Source organism: Panthera pardus, unplaced genomic scaffold (assembly GCF_024362965.1).
Source record: "Panthera pardus isolate Hobbes unplaced genomic scaffold, ASM2436296v1 HiC_scaffold_6, whole genome shotgun sequence".
In the NCBI taxonomy this organism is placed as follows: domain Eukaryota; kingdom Metazoa; phylum Chordata; class Mammalia; order Carnivora; family Felidae; genus Panthera; species Panthera pardus.
Window position 1 is genome coordinate 25557875 of NW_026526991.1, and position 16336 is coordinate 25574210.

At 37.8% G+C, this 16336-nt stretch overlaps 1 protein-coding gene across 3 annotated transcripts in view; it reads left to right on the forward strand.

Moving 5' to 3' along the window:
• Positions 1-16336, forward strand: part of FGD6 (FYVE, RhoGEF and PH domain containing 6) — a 120324-nt gene that overhangs the window by 97590 nt on the left and 6398 nt on the right. For all 3 annotated transcript variants that reach the window (XM_019446467.2, XM_019446468.2, XM_019446469.2), the window contains 6 exons: positions 4696-4798; positions 5278-5424; positions 6262-6364; positions 8269-8396; positions 13341-13469; positions 14239-14387. In XM_019446467.2, coding sequence (XP_019302012.2) covers positions 4696-4798; positions 5278-5424; positions 6262-6364; positions 8269-8396; positions 13341-13469; positions 14239-14387 — 759 coding nt within the window. The remainder of the gene's footprint in view (positions 1-4695; positions 4799-5277; positions 5425-6261; positions 6365-8268; positions 8397-13340; positions 13470-14238; positions 14388-16336) is intronic.

Below are 16336 nucleotides of genomic sequence, written 5' to 3' on the forward strand. Positions count from 1 at the left end.
ACACACACACACACACACACACATACACATACACGCTTTGGTGAAAACAAAATTCTATTTTATTAAAAATTGTTGGGGTGCCTATGTGGCTCAGTCGGTTAAGCATCCGACTTCAGCTTAGATCATGATCTCTTGGTTCGTGAGTTCAGGCCCCTTGAGTTTGATCCCCACATCAGGCTCTGTGCTGACAGCTCAGAGAGAGTCTGGAGCCTGCTTCGGATTCTGTGTCTCCCTCTCTCTCTGCCCCTCCCCTGCTCACACTCTGTCTCTTTCTCTCTCTCTCAAAAATAAATAAACATTAAAAAATAAATAGAAATGAAATTGTTCAGGAAATGATAGTAAATCTTTCTTTGGGCATCTTAAAACTTAATAAGGTCATTGGATTTTTAAGTGTGTTGGGAAACCATCCGAGTGTCTTAAGCTAAGAGTTGGTATGATCTAATGTATATTTTAAAAAGAGGACACCGGCTTCTTTGTGGAAGATAAACCATTATAGTCTAGTGTAGAAGTTGGGAGACCAGGCAGGAAACTAGATGATGCTTTCTTGTACTAGAATGGTAGAAATGCTCAGAATCAGAGTTAATAGGATTATTGATGGATTGAATGTGGGTTATTCAGGAGAAATGATAAACTGGAAAGTTCTAGGTAGGGGGAAAGTAAGTTTCCAAGGAAGGATTAAGATGGCCTGGGGGAAGGAGAACTGACACATACTGAATGCCACCAGTGTGCCATGCTCTTCTTCTGAGTTCCCCCAACCACAGAGAGCTGGGTACTCTGTAACATGTAGGAAGGAGTTGAGAAGGTCTCCTGTGATCTGGTTCCTGTCTACCTCACCAGCCTGATTTCCATCCATTCTCCCTGTCTCCACCCCCACCAAAACATGGCATGTTCTGCCAGATGGATCTACGTATTCTCCATGCATGCCAGCCTACCTCACATCCTTTTGCCTTGCACAGGCAGCTGCTTCCGCCTGGAATTCATTCCCTCATTCAGTAAGTAATATGGAGCCTCTTCCCTGGGCCAGGCAGTGTTTTAAGCATCAGGATACAGTGGAGAATTAAAAGGGCCCTTCCTTTCCTGAACTTGCAGTCCATTAGGGAAGACATACACTTAACAAAATGTCAACACAATCAGTTATTATTATGATTAAGTATTGCACAGGAAAACTACCAGATGCTATGAGGCTGTAAAACAAGGAAACTTGAACTAATTTTAGTAGAGAAAGGGAAGTCAAGGTTAGCTTCCTGAAAGACCCTTTGTGTCCACCGAGTTACGAAGGGTAAGTAGGAGTTGGATAGCAAGGCAAAGGGGAAAGGAGGCTCTCATTAGGAATAATGTGTACAAAGGTGCTGAGGTGGAAAGGGGCATGGCATATTCAAAGAACTGAAAGACCAGAATGGCATGAAAATAGAGAATGAGGGGGAGAGTGATCAAAGGTAAGCCTGGAGGGACAGGGGAAAGAGCTTGTGGATTTGGGTCTTGAGCTGAAAAGCTTGTACTAGGGGATGATGAACCACTGAAAAGTTTGTACTAGGGATTGATGTGATCAGATTGGCCTTTTTAAAAGTTGGTTGCTGGGTGGAGAATGGTTTGGGAGGGGAAGTAAAGTGATTAAGTGGACATGGGGATTGAGAGAGGGAGGCATTAAGAGCGAGTCTTCAGCTTGCACACTGTGTCGGATAGTGGTGTCATTCCCTGTGTTAAGGAACACTGGGAGAAAAGCAGCTTTGGGGGAACAATCAGGAATATAGTTTCAGAGGTGCATGTTGAATGTGAGGTGCCTATCAATCATCAAGATGGAGCCATCAATGAGACAGTGTCTGTAAGGATCTGGAGGTCAGAAGGGGGCCCAGACTTGGCATATATTTGGGAGTCATCAGCTTAGAGAAGATAAGCAAAGCTAGGAGGGCAAATGAGGATGCACAGAGACACTGCAGAGTTTATGTCGACGCCTAAATTCTTCTAGTCCTAACTTAGTCATCACCTCTGTAGAGCCTTCCTGCTACCTGAATAAGGTAGTTTACTGCTTCTATGTTACTCATCTACTTTGCCTTTTTTGTATAATGTGGTAATTACTTGTTTTTATGTCTCAACTCAATTAATTAGATATGAGCCCTTACAAGTGTGTGTTTTGTATGCTATGTAAGTTGATAGCTTAGTACCTGGCCTTCAGCAGGCTCCTGCTAAATGCTACTCAGATGAATTGAAATGAAGTGATGTGGACTTTAGACGCCGGAATAGCATTCCACAGTTACACAGGTACTAGATAGCATGGCAAGATCTTAACATACCTGAAATCTCTTCTATTGGAGGTTTTTCCCTTTGGAAATTCATCCCAGTCAATGGGAGAATGTGCTTGTTTAATACAAATTTGCTTTCTAGGCAATAGGCACATTCCATAAAGAAAAGAATACTTGGTTTAACTGCATTTTAAGTTGGTTTAACTGAGGAAGATGCTGATTCTTCTGCTAACCATGTTACAAAAGAAGGGCTAGAATGTCTCTACTCAGTACTGCAGACAAATGTGTGTGGTCTGTGAAAAATGTGTTATCAAGAGCTGGTAAACATTGTTTTGGCAGATCCCCACACAAGAGAGAGCCAGGAATGATTAAATGAAAGAACAGCATATGTGACATGATTTGCACAGTCAAATCACATTCCACATGCTCCCAGGGCTCCAGAAAAATCAGACGGCAAAGCTCAAATTAGCCATCTGCCTCTCTACTTTCTCTTACCTCTTCCACTGAAAAGTAGAGGAAGGGAAGAGAAAAAGAGGGACAGTAAGATTCTATGAATGTTTCCTTGGAAGCTTGAGCATGTATTTTCAGAGCTTAGTTCAGAGAACAGAGATGAATGGCATGGTGGTGAAGGGTTCAATCTTTAGCCACACTTGGGTCTGATACCAAGTCATGTTGTTGGCTAAAGAAAATTGCCTAACATTTCAAATCCTCAGACTGCTTATCTGTAAATGATGCTGATTGGTGGGAGTGATGGGACTGGGGACAAGGAGTGTAAGATCCAGTAATATAGTCCATGGGGTAGCTCTGAGGGTGAGATATAATGACATTTGCAAAGCATTTAGCACAGTTGGCTGGCATGTACTAACCGTTAAGTAAATGGCAGCTAGCTGGGGCAGTAATGGTAGAGCAGTAGAGGTAAGTGAGGCAAGTTTTGTTTGGATTAGAGAAATAAGAGCTATTCTATTTTATTTTATTCCTGATATATAATGAAAATTTGAGAACTATACTGGTTTTAAATTTTTATTTTTAAAAGTGGATTTCTACTTTTTAATAACCACGTGAGTGTATATTCTAAATGACACTTAAGCCATTTAGTAGGAAGGTACATTTCTGAGTATAATTATTATGGGGAAGGTGAGTGATTTTTTAGTATCTCCTTGACTTGGCTCTGTGCTCAGCAAAATACAACAGAATATGCCCATTCATACCATTTGCATAATGGGATTTTTAATTATAAAAACATTATTTAGGGGCGTGTGGGTGGCTCAGTCAGTTAAGCATCTGACTCTTGATTTTGGCCCAGGCCATGATCTCAGTTTGTGAAATGCAGCCAGGCGATGGCTGCTTGGGATTCTCTCTCTCCCTCTCTCTCTCTCTGCCCTTCCCCTGCTGCCTTTCATGTGCATGCGCGCACTGCCTCTCAAAATAAATAAATAAACTTTAAATTAAAAGCTCAAATATTCTTAAACTTAGAGTGAATAATACAATGAAACTCCATATTCACTCACCCAGATTCAAATCTTATCCAGATTCTGCCACAAATTTTTTTTCCTAAAGTATTTCAAAGCAGATTGCAGGTATCAGGTCATTTTACTCCTATATACATACTTCATATGCCTCTCTAAAACACACATTTCCTTACACAGTCCCATTCCCATCATAATGGTAGATTTTATTTTGAGAGATTATTATGTATACACACACACGCACTACCTAAAATGTGCCTCTCACTCTTGAGTATACAAAACTAAATGTGCTAATGCCACTCATCAGAGTTTTTTGGAGGAGGTGTAGTTGCAAAAAAAGCAGAACGAGAATGCCTTTTTCTGAACAAGCTTTCCCCCTGTTTGGCCCATTTCTGTCTAGATTTGAATCCTGTGGCTCCTGATGACCTGAGGGTAGAAACAAAAAACATGAAGAGTTTAGGGGAGCCCTAACAACAACTACAGTCTATTTTCCTTGTTAACACTTCCTAAACATTTGTTTATGATGCCAGATACATGTTTCCTTTACTCCAGTGTCCTTTGTAGAAATTTTTAGTAATTAATAACCTAAAAATAGCTAGTATGCTATGCTGTAAGTTTGGATTTGAAACTTGATTCCTTGGAAAATTTTTAAATTCTAGGATAATATCTCAGGTTATGGAAATAACCCTAATTATTAATTGTATGACTAGCTTTTAAGCCAAGCAAAAAAACCTCCAAATTTAAGAGACTTCAAAAGTATAAAGCAGTACATTGGGGAAGAAAACAAACATTGTGTTTGGTAAAATGCCATGTGTGCTGTAATGCCTGCTCTGATTATTTGTGCAAAAAAATCTCCGAGCTGCTGCCTGCCACTAGCATTGTTGGAGGGTAGTGGAATCTGTCGCCATGGCAGAAGGAAAAGAAGTAAGAAGAAGGCAAAGAATAAACGCTGACATCTGGTTGATGGAACCTTCTTTTGCCCCCAATAGTTCTGCCACAGAAAGGGATGAATGGCTAGAAGCGATTTCCAGGTCAATAGAAGAGTATGCCAAAAAAAGAATCACATTCTGTCCTAGTAGGAGTCTTGATGAGGTATTGTCTTTTCCTTCTTATTTTTTTTTCAGTGCATTTCAAACAGTTTTTGCCTTAAACTTTTCTAGGGGTTTAGAAAAGCAACATGCGTTTCACAGAAAGATACATGTGTGTGTATAATTTCAGAACTAAATATCCTCTTAATGTCTAACTAAGTCTGTGATAACATGCAGCACATTTTATTTTTTCTGGTTGTAAAACTTCATTGTAAAAAATTTGGGAAATAACATAATTTAAGGAAGAAACTAATCAGCTCTCATGGCACTACCACAGACGTATTTTTAAGTTAATTTTGCATTAAAGCATTATTAGAATATAGCTAATCTTAATATCCTGAGAACATGAAAAATATAATGGCCCATGATTTGTCCCACATCCTTGATAATTCCATCAGCATTGCCCCCCCACCCCCCAAAAAAAAGACTTGAATCTATAGCACTCAATGTGCATGGAGATAATGAAAAGTTGTTCTTCCCCAGGCTGATGCAGAAAATAAAGAGGAAGTTAGTCCTCTTGGATCAAAGGCTCCCATCTGGATCCCTGATACCAGAGCCACAATGTGTATGATCTGCACAAGTGAATTTACTCTGACCTGGCGACGACACCACTGCCGGGCCTGCGGAAAGGTTGGAGAAGATGACACCCATCTCCGTTGTGAATTTTTATAGCTCCAGGCTGTACATAGTGAGGAAGCATATTTCCTCTTGTAAATCATGGCAGGGGGAAAAAAGATACTGAATCATGGATGATACTTTCTCTAAATATTAGGCATAGGTCAGTCGTTACCCTGTCTACCAAGGTTATTGTAGAATGTCAATGATAGATAATTGTCACTAAAATAAAATTCACAGTTAAATAGACTCCCATATTTACTGATATTTGTTTGAACTACATAGATACTAAGTATTTAATAGAGATATGATTTAAGTATTAAGTATTTAATAGAGATACTTTAAGTATTGAAGTTATCACCAGTGACGTTTCTAGACCTTCATGGCCTCATTAGTAAAATGAGCATAAATGGCAATGACGTCAGAGAGTTACCATGAAGATTAAACAAGGTCTGTTTCGAGAGCATTTCGTACAGGGCCAAATGCTTGGTAGAAGTGCAGCAGACATGGTTGTGGTTACAGCAGGAATGATGACAGGGGCAATGTCGATGATGACAAATATGGCGACCAGAGGACTTAGTGCTTGCCATACATGGTTCCAAATATTTTGCACACATTAACACTGTTAGCATTTTATTTTATGGACTTAGCACACAGTCATAATAATCTGTGGCCTCTTCATCTTCCAGTGTGTGAGTTCACTACGGGCCTGAACCCCATAGCGGTGTAATTGAGAGTCAGTGGTTGTGAAAAGGTTTAGAAAACACTATAGGTAGACAGCATTATAAATTGTAGCAAACTAGATGGTTTGATACTGTTATTCTAAATGAAATAATTCCAATGTGTTTTCAGATTGTATGCCAAGCTTGTTCATCAAATAAGTATGGTTTAGATTACCTGAAAAATCAACCAGCAAGAGTATGTGAACATTGTTTCCAAGAACTGCAGAAACTAGGTAATATATAAGTAAAGATTTAACAAATTCCTTTATTCCCAGACGCTTTCACACAACCTTCCGAAAGAATCATCTTAGACAAGTGAGCAAGATGATTGGTGATACTCATCTCAAAATATTAAGAATTTTGCTTTCTTGGGGCACGTGGGTGGCTCAGTTGGTTGAGCGTCTTCTGCGCAGGTCATTACCTCACGTTCGTGGGTTCGAGCCCCGCACTGGGCTCTGTGCTGACAGCTCAGAGCCTGGAGTCTGCTTCGGATTCTGTGTCTCCCTCTCTCTTTCTGCCCCTCCCCCACCTACACCCGTGCATGCATGTGTACTCGCTCTCTTTCTCTTTCTCTCAAAAGTAAAATTAAAAATTAAAAAAAAAAAAAGAATTTTGCTTTCTTAATTCAATTAAGCTTTCTTAACTCATAGAATACTAATTGTAGAAATGCAATTACAGGATGAAATGCATTAAAACAGTTACAAGGGAACTTTAACTTTCAAGTAATTTTGAAGTTTTCAGTTTTACAACTGCCTGCTCATTAACAAATCATTTTTGTCTATCTGTAAAATAATTCTCTATGGAAATATACTAGGTGGCACTTTGTTAGTTTATTTCTAATCACTTGGACTGATTTGGTGAGATTCTATGGTATATCTACATGTTCAGCTTTTCACCAAATACAAAATGATAACTCATATCTGCCTACTCATTATTTGCAGGTATCCATTCCCACAGTTAAGATGAATGCAGCTAGCAGGACTGCTCAGGTCTACATTTTGAAAAGAGAGATTTGGTTAAATTCCTGAAACCTATAGGATCTAAATTGCAAAACGGTTGTCCTTCATTTCAGCCCTATCTTTCATCTGGTCTACTGTAATAGTTTCCTAACAGGTTTTCTGCTGCAAATCCTTCTTCCTTCCTGCTGCCAGATTTTTTTTTTTTCTCCTAAATTCAGTCTGCTCATGTCACTTCCCAGCTTAAAAGACCATTAATTTCCCATGACTTAAACAACAGTCCATGTTCCTTAGAACCAGCCTTTTTTTTTCCTCAGCTCTATTATTCTCCAAATAGATGATCTAATTTCATACCTCTGCTTTTGCTTATGCTGCCTTCAGGGAGTGTTTTTCCTCCTCTTTTTGACTTGGCAAACTCATACTTATACCTTAATGGCCAACTCAAACATCTTACTCTCTTCCCAGCTTTCACTGAACTTCTACAGTCAAATATAATGGCTTCCTTATCTTGTCTTATAGCCCCCTTTCTAGCATTTTGTTCATTATAATATTCTTATTTCAACATATATCTCAATACTAAACAGTGCTTTTAGGTTGTTGGGGTTTTTTTTAAGTCAGGAGCTTTTTTTCAGAAGTTTATGGAATTAGTTTAGGGGGCACCTAGGTGGCTCAGTTGGTTAAGTGTCCAACTTCGGCTCAGGTCATGATCTCACGGTTTGTGAGTCTGAGCCCCGTGTTGGGCTCTGTGCTGACAGCTCAGAGCCTGGAGCCTGCTCAGGATTCTGTGTCTCCTTGTCTCTCTGCCACTCCCCCGTACCCACTCTGTTTCTCTCTCGCAAAAGTAAACATTAAAGAAAATTTATAGAATTAATTTCAGTTAGTACATTGACATGGTTAGTACATTAAGTAGTATATTAACATGTTTCAGAATTGTGAAGGCACAAAAGGGTATTCCTTTACCATGGTTCACACCTGAAAAAGCTTAAATTCCTAGACAGTAGAAAGTCTTTCTCCCACTCAGCTTGCAGCCAGCTGTCTTTTTTTTCCCAGGGGTCTCAGTGTCCTCGGTTTCTCAAGTATCCTTCCATGGATATTTTATGCAACAGTGTTTATTGATATGAATTAACTTGAATTGCAAAATGCTTACCATTGGCTACATGAGTGCATCTGATTTGTTTTAGATCACCAGCATTCTCCTAAGATTGGATCTCCTGGAAATCACAAATCTTCTTCAAGTGCCTTATCATCAGTCTTCCATAGTATTCCATCAGGGAGGAAACAGAAAAAAATCCCAGCTGCTCTCAAGGAAGTAAGTGTTTCCATTAAACTTGCAACCTGATACAGGCTGAATTATTCATATGCATATAATACACTGTTTTTCTTTCATAAAGTAAGATGTCATTTCCCACTACTATTAAGACATGGCATTTTAATACTGGTGATGGATGTGGCTAATGCCTCACTCTCTTGCTTGGTCTCCCATATGACCTGAGTCATTTAGAAAATGGCAGTTGAAAGGTTTGGAGAACATTTTATAGCAATGATAGAAAGTAAAAGATAATTTAGACACATGTGAATTTTTAAAATTACTTTGAGGAAAACCCTTACCAGAGGGAAGAGTCTATAGAATATTTGGGGTGTTTTATTAGCATTTCCTGATCTGCACAGTTTGTTATTTGTAAGGATTCATTGGCTATATACAGCTGCACTGATAGTAAATTGTCTTTCCTTTCAACTTAAAAGAAAACTTTAAAAAGTTAGGATAGTCTGTCTACACAGTTAGACTGCCAGTGGTGTAATCCACAGGCATCACCAATATCCTATCCCATCTCCTCAAATTCAAATGTTCAGTCAGCCAGTGTCATGTAACACACAGCACTGCATATCTACCACCATTTTGATTAGTTTATTAATTAGTTCCACTTCCGGCCAGTTTTTTGGCCAGCAGAATTTTGAATTTTGTTCTCTTCCTTGGATACTCTGGAGGTGTTCTGTGGAGTGTGGAAGCAGACAACTCTAAAAATTTGACCAAGATTGTGTTCTTTATGTAAAGTTGAATGTATTCCATCATGGCAGTTAAAACACTAGGAAATGATTTATAGCCAATCTCATGAAATAGTAAGACTAGGACTTAAAGTTCTAATTGCCAAGTTTCTTAAACTACTTAAGATGATTTATTTATTTTTTAATATTTATTTACTTTTGAGAGAGAGAGAGCACAAGCGGGAAAGGGGCAGAGAGAGGGGGAAACAGAGGATCCAAAGTGGGCTCTGTGCTTGAACTCAAGAACTGTGTGATCGTGACCTGAGCTGAGGTCAGATGCTCAACTGACTGAGCCACCCTAGTTAAGGGGATTTAGTACTCTCAACTCTCCTTTCCATCACTCAGTTCCTAAATCTAAACTGACTTTCAGAACTTTAAGGTTCTTAACAAACTGAAGTAATTTTCAGTTCTCAATAACTGTTTGCCTCTCCATGCTGATGTCACAATTTATAGATACAGTTGTTACACTTACTCCCCTTGTCAGTCTAAACTCTACAGCACTGGTTGCAAAACTCTTTCTGCTCTTGACTAGAGCCAGCCTAACTCCAATCCCATTTTGTGTATCTTTCCAACCAGCCATACAAACAGACCTTCTGCTGTCAAACCTCTACTTCCTGACTGCAGCCATTTCTTCCTTTACTCCACTGGTCCTCAAAGTGTCCTCCAGAGCAGCACAAAAGCACCACATGGAAACTTACTAGGAATGGATATTCTTAGGCCCCACCCAAGGTCTACAGAATCAGAAATTTCAATAAGCATTCTCTGTGATTCAGGTGTATGCTAAAGTTTGAGAACCACTGCTTTGCTCCTTTGAAATCAAACTGGGAAAATTAATTTATCTAATTAAGTGCTATAAAAGTAAAAGTGTTGTACTTGGGAAGCTGTGGTTTTTGTCTTTTTATCTGTAATTGAGTTGAAATTCACCTAATTTATAATTAACCATTTAAAGTATACAATTCAGGGGCACCTGGCTCGTTCAGTCGGTAGAGCCTGCAACTCTTGATCTTGGGGTCGTAAGTTTGAGCCCCACATTGGATGTAGAGTTTACTTTAAAAATAAATAAAATCTTTTTTTAAAAAAAATAAAGCAATACAATTCATTGATATTTACTGTATTCACGATATTGTGCAACCACCATATTGCTCTAGTTTCAAAACTTTTTCATCGCCCCATAAAAATACCCTGTATCAATTAAATAATCAATCCCCTTGTCCCTTCTCTCCACCCTCTCTGGTAACCACTAATCTGCTCTCTGTCTCTATGTATGCCTATTCTAGATATCTCATATAAAAGGAATCCTGCAGGGCCACCTGTGTGGCTCAGTCGGTTGAGCATCCGACTTCGGCTCAGGTCATGATCTCACAGTTAGTGAGTTCGAGCCCCGCGTCAGGCTCTGTGCTGACATTTCAGAGCCTGGAGCCTGCTTCAAATTCTGTGTCTCCCTCTCTCTCTTCCCCTTCCCCACTCATGCTCTGTCTCTCTCTCTCTCTCGGTCTCTCTCTCTCTCAAAAATGAATAAACATTAAAAAAAAAAAAAAGGAATCCTACAATATGTGACCTTTTGTGTCTGGCTATTTTCACTTAGTACAATATTTTAGAAGCTAAGTTATATAGCATTATCAGTACTTTGTTTCTTTTTATATCTGAATAATACTCCATTGTATGTATATATCAGAATTTATCCATTCATCTGTTAATAGACATCTGGGTTGTTTCTGCCTTTGGGTTATTATAAATATCATTTGTCTTAGTTATACACCTAGGAGTGGAATTGCTTGGTCACATGATAATTTTATGTTTAACTTTTTAAGGATTGGGAAGTGTTTTTATTCTAGTAAAAATGTTCAATACATTTTCAGAAACTCATTATTTTAGAATTACATTCAGATTCTCAGTACCCTCAGTAATGGCAGGCTATGTCTCTTGAGTTAGATTTGATTTATGTTTTAAATAATCAAATCAGGGGTGCCTGGGTGGCGCATTTGGTTAAGCATCCAACTCTTGATCTTGGCTCACGTCGTGATCTCAGAGTTCATGAGTTCAAGCCCTGTATCGGGCTCTGCACTGATGTTGAGTAGCCTGCTTGGGATTCTGTGTCTCCTTCTCTCTGCCCTTCTCCCATTTGTGCTGTCTTTCTCTCTCTTTCTCTCAAAATAAATAAATAAACTTAAAAAAAAAATATATATATATATATATATATATATTATATCGTTGGAAAGTTTTATGAATCATGATTAATTTGGTTAAGACCGATTTTATTTTTAAAAAGATAATAGAGGACTATTCTCGACTTAGGATTGTGATTGGTATTCTTTCATAGCTAAAAAACTAATTTAAGAATATTCCAAAAAAGGAACATACAAAATATTTTGAGCAATGATAGTAACACTTAAGTACATAGTAGCATCCCAATATAACTACATTTCCAGCAAAATTTCATTTGAACATAGACATTCTAATTGAAAAAAAGCTATTTATAATCTTCTACAAGGATGTTATTTTTTTATATAAATTTGTTTGCACTTAATATTAAAGTTCCCACTAGCTGGGACACCTGGGTGGCTTGGTTTCAGCTCAGGTCACATCTCACAATTTGTGAGATCCCATGGAGCCTGCTTGGGATTCTCTCTGCCCCTCCCCCGCTTGCATGCATGCTCTCTCAAATTAAATAAACATTAAAAAACAAAACTGTATTAACAGAGAGGTAAATGGAAATTCTATTATTTATGGTGATTTTAAGGATCAGTTTCTGATCCTCAAATTTTGGTCTGAGCAAAACTTAGTTTGCTTCATAAAAGGATGAAAATGTTTTAATCTCTAGGCCAAAAGGTAGTAAGCTTTCAATGATTGTAATCTGGCAGTTGAAACTTTTGTTTTTAACATAGGAACAAGAGAGAAATATAAGACCAAATTTAGGGATTGTGTTATTAGTAGAATGGTGAGCAGACTTTTAAGGTGGTTCCATGATCCCTTCCTCTGATGGTCACACTTTTGTACAGTCTCCTCCCCGTTGTGTGGGGCAAGGACCTGTGACTTGCTCTGAACCAACAGAATATGGGGAAGATGATGGCATGTCACTCCCATGATTATGTTATGTTATGGAAGACTCCATATTGCTGTAGATGGGCTCTAGAGACTTTCTCTCATGCGGGCTTTGAAGAAGTAAGTAGTTGTCTTGGGAGGCTTGTGTGGCATGGAAATGAGGATGAGCTCCAGGCAAAAGCCAGCAAGAGGCCAGGGCCCTCAGTTTCATAACTTCAAGGAAATGAATACTGCTAAAAACCTGAATCCACTTGGAAGTAGACCCTTCCCTCGTCAGCTGTCAGATGAGAACTCAGTGCCGGCCAACACCTTGACTGGGGCCCTGCAGAGATCCCAGCTAAGCTGTGCCCGGACTCCTGAGACAACACATGTATGTTGTTTTAACCCACTAAGTTGGTGGTAATTTGTATGTGACAAAAGAAAACAAATACAAGTGGATTCTATGAATTTTTAAAGTCTGCCTTTAATCATGTATGAATTGTATCAATTTCTTACAAATTTTATGAGGAGGATGAAATATTATTGTTTAATGTAAACTTTATTATTTTTTTAATTATTTATTTATTTTGAGAGAAAGAGAGAAAGGGAGTCTGGGTGGGGGAGAGGCAGAGAGCGAGGGAGAGAGAAAAACCTAAGCCAGCTCCGTGCTGTCTGTGCAGAATCTGACATGGGGCTCGATCTCACAAATTGTGAGATCATGACCTGAGCCATTCAGGCGCCCCTAATACAGTTTTTATAAGTCCAAAAAGCTATTTCAGAAAGAGTTAAAGGTTTAAGTAATTTTCCCTAACATTGCAAAATAGGAAGAACAACATACACGGTTCCCAAAAATGCAGCTTTCAAAAAGCATTTCTGATCTTTAGAATTATTTTTCTTTTTCTGGAAACCAGGAAAACACAGGTGGCACCACAAAGAAATACATACATGGAAGCACAATTAAACCAAGCAGAATGCTGGAATTGCTCTAAACGAAAGGGGTTTTTATGCCCATGGTAATGGCAGTATTCAATTTGTACAGTAGCAGACTTTGAACGTAAACAATTTCATTCTGAAACATTATAGTATTATGGTTATTGCTTTCAGCACCAATGATCAAAAGCAGTTTTGTTACTTTACATTTTGTTGCTGTCTGAAAACCATTAAACTATGTATGGGGTTTACTTACTAGGTATCAGCAAATACAGAAGATTCTTCCATGAGTGGCTATTTGTACAGATCAAAGGGCAATAAAAAACCCTGGAAACACTTGTGGTTTGTCATAAAAAATAAAGTGCTGTATACATATGCTGCAAGTGAGGTAAGATCTGAAATCTAAAGATGAATTATTTGGGAGTCTGGTTTTATAATGCCAATTAGAAATAATCACAATATTTGATCTATTCGTTTTGTGTATTTTTTTGTTTTGCATTGCTTTTGGAGGGGGAGATTTCTCTTGCTATTATCTTTAATGTCAACAATGTCCTAGAGCTCTTACTCAAAAAATGTTAGGAATTTTCCATAGTATTAAGATGTAACTTTTTTTGGTGTCATGTGACTACTAACAACTTCATTAAAGGCAAAGGTTCTTACCCTTTCTGCCAAGCTCTCATGGAAGACAGTCCCTTGACTATCCCCAGATTGTATTGATCAGGCTTCAAACTTCGATAAGATAGACTTTGTTTGGGTTAGAAACAATTCCTGGCTGGCTATAAAAACCACTGCTCGAAGAGCCAAGCTTTTCCTTAGTGGGACCGGGTAAATCACTTTTCTTTCTGAGCTTGTTTTCTGCATCCATAAAATGAAAGTAATATAATTGCCTCCCATGGTTGTGGGGAAATATATGAACTTAGATGAGTGTGAACCCAAGGAAAACTGTTTAGCACAGTGTCTGGCTCATGGGGTAGCTTCAGAGGTGGGGGGACATCTTAATATTGTTGAATAAGTGAAAAGTAAGTAAGTTGTTAGAATTATCATTGTTTTCTATATAGTGTGCATATAAAATTAAAGCTGTATAGTTTTAAGAGTTTGAAAATCTGAATTTTGTATCAGTTTAAAGTCCCATCTCCCTTTGTGTATTTTTAAATTAGGATGTGGCAGCTTTGGAGAGTCAGCCTTTACTAGGATTCACTGTCACTCAAGTCAAAGATGAGAATTCAGAGTCTAGAGTGTTCCAGTTGCTGCACAAAAACATGTTATTTTATCTGTTCAAAGCAGATGATGCTCACTCAGCTCAGAAGTAAGTAATTTAGGCATATTTTTCTTTTATACATGAGTTTCAAGTTGTTACATGATTGATTTTAAAATAACCTACTTTCATGCATGGGGACAATTAAGAATTTAAATCCAAGATCCAAATTAGGAAGATTTAACATATTTTTCAAACTCTTTAGAATTGTTTTAAGGACAAGCAAGAGGATCTGGAATCTTTTCAGGAGGCAGAGGGGAAAAGAAAATAGGTAGTTCTGTCCAAAATATTTTGTCTATACTGACCTCTGAGGAAGCAGCATGAAACTGCTCTGCTGCAAGGAAAGGAAGCCGAGGCATTTGACCTCTCCTTCAGTGAGGGTGAGGATCATCTCTTGAAACATTCCAGGACTTTGGCAATCCAGTGACTCAATTGTGCCATGGAACAGCAGGAGTTTAAACAGCTGCTTGCTAACTTACTTCTTTGGGAAAAAGGTCAAACACATTAAGAGGCTCCCATGCTGTTCCCAATAACTGAGTAAAAGGAAATGGATATCATTTTAGATGGTAAAGGTTTTTAAACAATCTCTTCAAAATTCCAACAAGAATATTTGTTTTGATGTCATGACGTGGTTTGACATAGAGAAGCATATCTCTGTGGAACCCAGGTCCTTTATAAACAAAATAGAGCAGATAACCTTTAACCAAATCTTTCACTTGATTTTTATTTTAGTCTCACACGTTACATGTTTTTGTTTTCACTAAGATGTGCTTATGTTTTCTCCATAGGCTTAAAACGGTGCATGCAGATAAAAAAAGAATGCTTTAAGTCAGCAAGGCTTATCTTTTCTTAATGCAGTTAGAATTAATGTACCCGAATTGCATATGCTCTTGCATATTAATCAGGTACAATGTTGCAAATACTCTGGAACACTTTTTTCTTTTTTCCAGTCTATGTTAGGACATCTACTATGTATATCTATTACTATAAATAAATTGTTTTGAATTGAAGAATATTTAAAATTGTCACTTAACCATTATTTTTTCTGTAAAAACTACCTGGGTAAAAGAGTAATTGCTCTAATATTCTGTTAGGTATTACACTTCTCATGATTTTTATCTGTATTCATCATCAAACTGATAAAAATTATTGCTTTTGAATATACATCTTTTGTTTATATCATTAAGTCAACAAGGTAGAAAAACCTTAAGACAATTGAATGTAGGTAAGTAAAGGGAATCTGCCCTCTTGTAATTGAGAATTAATACAGGATAAATTACAAGTTTCTCTTTGAAGTCACTAATGTAATGGGGTTTTTTTGCATAGTATAGAATATTAAAATGTGTTAATTTTAATGAAAATTTTTAACTTTTTAAAAGTCTCTTTATCATGATATATAACATGCCATTTGCATTTAAATTTTAAATTTTTGAAAATTCTGTCCTTGAAATTTGAGCTATATCTGTTATAGGCTGCTTCTATTAACTGAGTGGTTTTAGATGTTCACAGAAGCAATTACAGTCCTAGGGAGATACAAAGTGACTACCTCCAAGTGTCTTCTGAATAATTGAAACTGTGGGTATTGTCAGATAAACTTTGAGACTAATGAATTCTGGGAAGACTTCTATGAAACTCTGAGACACATTTCTTTTTCTTTTTGAGACACTTTATATTACATACAAAATTTTGATCAACTGGAAGTAGACCAGATATAGATTCTCTTTCACTGAAAACACTAAAACAGGTTTCAATTACGGATCCCCAGGGAGTTAAGAGAGAAGGAAACAGAGGCAAAGATAGTGTTCCTTAAACCAGGAAGGAGGTTGAAATAAAGGTTTGCAGATGTATTCATTTCCAAAACCAATTATATGGGATTATCAGGACTTCATAGAGCTTTTTATGAAATAGTCCCTTCTCACTCCTCATAGAAATAGAAGATGCACTTGTCAGGCCAGATTTTGGGCCATATTACCAAATAAAGTATAATTCCATATACACAG